We start from the raw sequence: 6,561 nt of genomic DNA on the forward strand, positions 1-6,561 counted from the left end.
CCCTCCCCTTTCCTTCCTTTCCTCCTCTTTTCTTGTCTTTTCCTTTTCCAGAGATAAGACCGCTGTCTACTCATGGAAGGATTCCGGCGATGAATTTAATTTTCAGTGTTTTCTATTAATAGGTGTGGACTGCCTTCCCTTGCTTGCCATCTAATCTAATAATTCTTTACATTTATTGTTAAAAGATTGTTTATTCTGAAAACATCACTGAAGAAAGCCTACAGCTGAGCCTTGCCGGATGCGTATTACTAAAACCACCCACCTCTCTATTATGTCTGAGCTATAACTTTTGGGAAACTGTAGGAGCAGATGTTTCGAAGGACAGCTGAGCACACGCGAGGCCCGAGCACCTCAGAGTCACCAGCTGGACGCACAGTATCTTCCTTGGAAGTGTCCGTGGCTGTTGCTGGGGATGTGCTTGGGGCTTCGATTTGTTCCTAGACGTCCCCTGGGAGCCTCAGGACCGCGTGGGTGGGAGAGGCCTGGGTCACCAGGCAGCCGGTGCCTGTGTTAGGAGCAGAGGTGGGCACCGGGGTGACCCGGGAGGGCGTTTGGCTCCCTGATCCCTGAGCGCTTTCCTCTGCCAGCCTCTTCCTCCTGCGGTCGTGGCTTGGAGTTGGCCGGCCGTGGGCTACAAGTGCACCCCACAAATAAATCCCTTCTCTTAAACTGTTTTGAAGAGAGCAGAATAAACGGCCGTTTTCAATCTCTCGCACTTCATCAGAAGCCCACACTGACCAAAAAATCCACAGCAACACCCTGGCCGTGTTGCTCGCGAACTCGGCCGTGCTGCCAAGCCTGAGGTTTCCTCTCGGTGACTCTCCGCGTTATGCTCACTTGGGCGTGACTTTTGCCTCAGCCACTGGTGGGGAGGCCTTAGAGGGGAGTTACGATGTGTGCAGCCCTTGGTGCCGTCTGTCACATCTCGGGCTCCAGGGGAAGAAAACAGCACTATGGGGATGGTTCGCAGAGCATGTGGGTAGAGCTGCTGGACTAAACCCTCTCTTCTCTCTGTCAAAGCACAGCCACTCACCATGAACAGGACAGTGACTGCCTGGCTCGGCCCGGGGTCCTGAGAGTAGCCGCAGAGATAGTTCCCGTCCAGAAGGAGACCGAACGAGAGGAGGATGATGCCAACGAGGGCTCCCAGGATGCTGAGGAAGTTCACGATGCAGTTTGCTCTTATCTGAGACAGAATCGGAACACAAGGGCTAGGGTGGGTCAGGCCTGGCCTGGGCTGCTGACGGCCGGCCGAGGGCGGGAGGTGGGAGAGCAGGGTTTTCGGCCCAGCAGGGCCGCTGTGTGGTCACACAGGAGTCCCTTCACTTCTGGTCTGCAGAAAGAGGCCACTCACCTTCTAGGGGTGACTGCCAAGCTTTTAGGGACCGAGTGCCAACTGCAACATAAACCCAATTATGCATTGCAAAGTCCCACCACTGCAATTGAACCTGCATACTGAGGTTTTTATCTTCAAACAGCTCGTACATTAAAAGAGAAACAGCAACCAGGTGTGGTGGCGCACGCCTGTAGTCCCAGCACTCGAGGCTAAGGCAGGAGGATCACTCTGAGTTCGAGACCAGCCTGGGCTACATAGTGAGTTCCAGGTCACTCTCAGCTACAGAGTGAGACCCTGTCTCAAAAAGACAAAACACAAAGCAGCACAGTAACAGAGCTTTCAGTGATACAGCCTGCGGTGGCACACGTGCCACGGGTTCCCACCACTATTCCACACTAAGTGAGTTTCCATTCAGGTCTGGAGGAGGTGCACGCAGGCCGGAGGAGGCCCTGGTGCATTGCATCTCCACAGGAGCAGTCCTGGCCTACTGACACTGGTGCTTCAGTAAATATTGTTTCTCGCCACTTTGATTTTTTCCTAAAACTACAAACTTACAGCAGTTATTCTTTGCTGAAAATTAAGAACTAATGCCTTTGATTCTTCAAATAAAGGAGAAATATTCTACTTAAAATTTTATATTATTTCCATATGCTCTGTATTGCTAGATTCCATTATGATGTTTGAGTGTGTGTGGGGGGGATTACTAAGGATTGATCCTTACACTGAGCTACTTCCCCAGCTCTTAAAAAAATTTTTTTTTGAGACAGGGTCTTGCTAAGTCACATAGTTGCCCAGTTGGGCTTGAACTTGTGATCCTCTGGCCTCGGGCTCCCAGAGTGCTGGGATCAAAGGTGTGTGATACCAGCCTGATGCAGTGAGGTATCTACAGGGTGCCTTTCCTGTGAGTCACACCGGTGCCTGTCCAGTCTTATCTGTAGCAGTTATAAAACACTTCTGGAGGGCGGTGGTGCCACCGCCTGCCTCACAGGCACAAGGTCCCAAGTTCAAGCTCTGGTACCCAAAAAACCCAAAACAAGCAAACAACACTTCTGGAGAGGAAGGGTGAGCAGGAGAATGGAATACTGAGCTCTGTTCTCTTGTGCAGTGACCAGGGAACTTGGCTGGGCCATTTAACTGTTCTGTGCCCCAGCATCTTCATATATAAGATGAGAATGAACATCTTTTCTGGCCTTAATGGTTTACACGAAACCAGAGAGCAGACGCCATTGATAGGTAGCACTATGTGATGGGTTATGGAATTGTGGTCTCGTATTTTCCAAATTCATTTTCAAGACCAGAATGGATTATTTCAAAGTTTTAAATTTGTAATAAAGTTGAAACAGAACTCACCATCGTTTCTGTAGTTTTTCTTTTCAGTGCAATTAGGAAGGCTCCAGAAAGAATGAACTGTTAAAAAGAACAAATCTCTTACGTTCGGACAGTGTTTCACTGGCCCCACCAATGGGATGGGAACTGCCCTGTGCTCCTTCCTCACCCTCAGGGAGGTGAGGGTGAGCTGCCCATGTGACTGTCCAGAAGTAATCAGTCGACTAAACATGGGACTGGAAAGCTGCTTTGGATCCAGCTATTTATTTAACTGTGAAAAAATGCTTTCTCCTCACTGGGCTTCTGTTTCCTTGTCCTCCTGCTTTTACAGCTGCTGTGGCTGCACTTGGATACCAGGACACACTTGGGCCGGGTCTGTTTACACCCCAGGGCTGGCTCCAGTCCCACCACACGCCAGTGTGCCAGTCCTCTTTGATGGAGTTGAAGCCCATGTGCCTCCCGCTCTGGAGAACCCTCAAGATCTTTACGGAGGAAAGTCCAACTTGGGAACAACATTGCGTGGGAGGAAGGTCAGATCCGAGCCCATCCCTCCATGTCCCGGCCTCTGGCTCCCTTCTGGCTCTCCTCTGGCCTCCTCCCTTCACCCTCACCCCTCCGCTAGGCTTCTGCAATTCACAGTATAGAAAACACCCTCCCAAACCTCCAGCCTTTGCCAGCTTCCTCCCATCAAGACACCCTTGGCCCCGGACATCCTGTTCTCATCCTGTCTTTGCCTCATAAACCACATACCCTTTCAAGCTCAGTCAAGCTGGAAATGTCTCTGGACAGAGTCCTGCAGAGGTGGCCTCTGGGTCCCCTGTCCTTACTGGGCACACCCTGGAAGTGGACTCTGCTCGCCTGAGTGCTCCGAGGAGGCTGCCTTTAGATGCGCCCCCACCCCTGCCCGTCCCCCGGCCCTGAGCAAGTGCCCACTCAGTGTTTACACTGGGACTGCATGCTCTGTGTGCTCAGAGGGGATCGTAGGAGAAGCTGTCCCTGCCGCCCCACTCTCCCATTGGGCAAGCCACTCCTTTGCCCCTGGATGCCTGGGCTTCCATTTGACTGGAATCGAGCATACTCACCAAAGCAGAGCCCCAGAATGGGTATCCTGAAATAAGTATAAAGGGAAACCTTGGGTATGGTTTTACCAAGGTAAAAACAAAAACAATGCCAAAGGAAAAATTCAAAATTCCAAGGATGATCTGTGTTGCCTGTAAACAGAGGAAAAAGTCACTGTGAGGAAAGAGCTCAGGCTGGGTTCTCTTGGGTTTTGGTCATTTGGTTAAAAGGACTTGGGAGTTACTCTCTTTTATAAATAAGGGAAAGGCAGTAGCAGCCCCCTAGTGATGCTCCCAGGTTCTCTCTCTCTCTCTCTCCCCCCCCTGCCACTCTGGTACCAGGGATCGAACTCAGGACCTTGTGCTTGCGAGGAGGTGCATTGCCACTGAGCTAAATCTCCGGCCCTCCCAGGTGCTTTCTTCATCCCTTCACCTGATGACGGGGACAGGGAAAACCATCTAAATCAGTGCTCCTGGGAGCATGGTCTGTGGCCTGGCAGCATCGGGATCTCATCGGAGCTGAGACGCAGGCTGTCAGGGCTGACCCATACTTGCTGACTGAGTCATCAGGCAAGGCTGCATTGGGCCAAGCACCCAGCTCTTTGCCCCCTAACTGGGAAGGTTTCAGGAGCACTGAATTCTAAATCTCTGTACCAGCCTTGCCAGGCACAACACCCTCCTGGAGACACCACGTCCTGAGCCTGCAATAGGCACTTTACTGGGATCTGACTCATCGCTGGGTGACCTCTGCTTCTGCCAGCAGGCAGCTGTGGCTTGGAGCATGTGGTTGTGGGCCACGTGTGGACACTGGGGAGGAGGCAGACCTCTGCCTGGCCTTGCAAAGTCTATTGTCTCAGGGCAGGGCTCTGGGCCTGCTGTAGGCTTCACCAGAACAACTTCTGAGTGTGCAGAAACTGATTACACTTTTAAGACAATGACCACTGGAACAAATGTATAATTTCTTAATTTGAAAATAAATTAAGTGATGAAATGCTAAAAAAAAGAGAATTTATTCTAGTGTGTCTGGAAGTTCTCTTCTGTATCTTTAGTTTTGTTGTGGCTGCCTTGATGTTCTGAATGGATTCAAAGTGTTTCCCTCTCTTGGTCATTTTGACGCTGGGGAAGAGCCGGAAGTCGCAGGTGCCAGACCTGGTGAACGAGATGGAGGAGGACACAGCGTCGTGTTCATATGAGCTGCCTTTCCGGTGGATGGCCCCGAGCAGCCCCATTCATTGTACATTTGGTCACACCTTGTAAAGACACTCCTGAAAGAGCACTTCCAGAACTGCTTCAGAAAGTGGCAATCATGACGGGAATAGTAACAGTGTATTCTGAGGATTTTTGAAGTGGATGAATGGCAATGTGCCTTTTACTCTAATATTTTTAAAAAATTTAAGCATTCAGTCACCCTCTGTCTGTTCTCTGTCCTCTTATTTTCATTTCACCTTGACAGCTTGAACAATCTCATTTTTGTCACAGCAACTGTCACCTGCTTGGTAGGTGACTCCTAAGTGATGTCATTTTCAAAGCCAGACTCACAGATTTTTACCTTTTGTCCAACATTCCCACTTGATCATTTCACTAGCGCCTCCTATTCAACATGTCCAAAACTGAGCTCACTTTTCTCCCTCTAAACCCAATCTTCTTTCTAATTTCTTGATCTCTGTGGTCGGCACTATCATCGTCTTAGACTTGCAATCTTAAGGTCACCTCTGTTCCTCTAAAGACACTTGACCCCAAGAACCAAAAAGCAACCAACTTTCCCATCATTTCTACTTGCAAAATCTTAAATATATGACTTTTTAATTTATTGATTTTTGCTTTCGTGTCAGTGTTGGCACACTTATTTAATAACTAAAGTTTCTCATTGGGTTGATGTGTAAGTAGAGATATTCCATCATCTCTGTATCTCCCCCCTAGAGTTGTTGACTTTCAAAGAAGAACTTGGGTAATGACAGCCCAGTCCCCTCACCTGCCTTAGTAGAAAATGCATACTGGTGAGTCTTACTTACCCCTAAGATTTTCATTTTTGTAGTAAATAATTTCTGGAAGGAGTTGCGGTACTCATAGGTTCTGCCTCTGAGCTCTGTGGACTGATATTCTGGATCAGCAACTTCTGGAGGAAACACTAAAAATACGGGACTGTTTGTGGCTTTGGAATCCATGCTGGTGGACAGAGTTGATATTTTGCTGAAAGGAACTGACATGGTTGGTTCTTCAGTCTAGACTATGTTCTTGTGCTATGCCAAGGCTGTTTGGAGCACTGCCATTGTTATGCTTTGGCTCATAATGATAGAACTATAGAGTCACAGAGTGATAGAATCTCAGGAAAGGTCAAGACTGCAAGAAAGTAAGTGGTGCTCAGGATTGTAGACTGGAGGCATTGGCTGGTAGCTTTTGTTTGGTCAGGCACACACTATGGCCTTGGGTAAACCACATACCCTGCTGGTTTAAACTTCCTTCTATGTACATTGACCAGATTGGAGCAGATGATCTACAAAAAATTTTAGTTTTTAAGTGAATGGGAACTGGAATAATTTCCAATTTTCTATCTTCAAACAAGTAGAGGACAAAACCTCTCAGGCTATAAAACTAATCAGGCAGTTTTTGAATGACATATGCATCTATGTTGCCTATCATTTTTTTTTGTACCTAATTTGAGTAGCTTCACCTGTGTAACTGACCTCTTTGAAATACAATGGCTTCCAACAGCCAGTCTTATTCTGTGGACACTGCTGAGTCACGCAGTTGGTTCTGGCCTGGTCTTTCTCAGCTAATTTCTACAGGCTTATCTCACCATCTTGGGCCCACTGGTGGAGCGTCCAGAGTCACATGAATTAA

General features: G+C 48.5%; 1 protein-coding gene across 1 annotated transcript; it reads right to left on the minus strand.

Moving 5' to 3' along the window:
• Positions 1-510: 510 nt before the first annotated feature.
• Positions 511-5,996, minus strand: LOC104868322 (membrane-spanning 4-domains subfamily A member 5-like). Its single transcript, XM_010633071.1, has 5 exons — positions 5,733-5,996; positions 3,745-3,873; positions 2,687-2,743; positions 1,034-1,186; positions 511-669 (listed from the first exon to the last, which is right to left on the minus strand). Exons 1-5 carry the CDS (start codon positions 5,925-5,927, stop codon positions 511-513), a joined length of 693 nt encoding a protein of 230 aa, XP_010631373.1. The 5' UTR covers positions 5,928-5,996.
• Between the last annotated feature and the right edge of the window lie 565 nt (positions 5,997-6,561).

Source organism: Fukomys damarensis, unplaced genomic scaffold (genome assembly GCF_012274545.1).
Source record: "Fukomys damarensis isolate Sample0158 unplaced genomic scaffold, DMR_v1.0_HiC HiC_scaffold_27, whole genome shotgun sequence".
In the NCBI taxonomy this organism is placed as follows: Eukaryota; Metazoa; Chordata; class Mammalia; order Rodentia; family Bathyergidae; genus Fukomys; species Fukomys damarensis.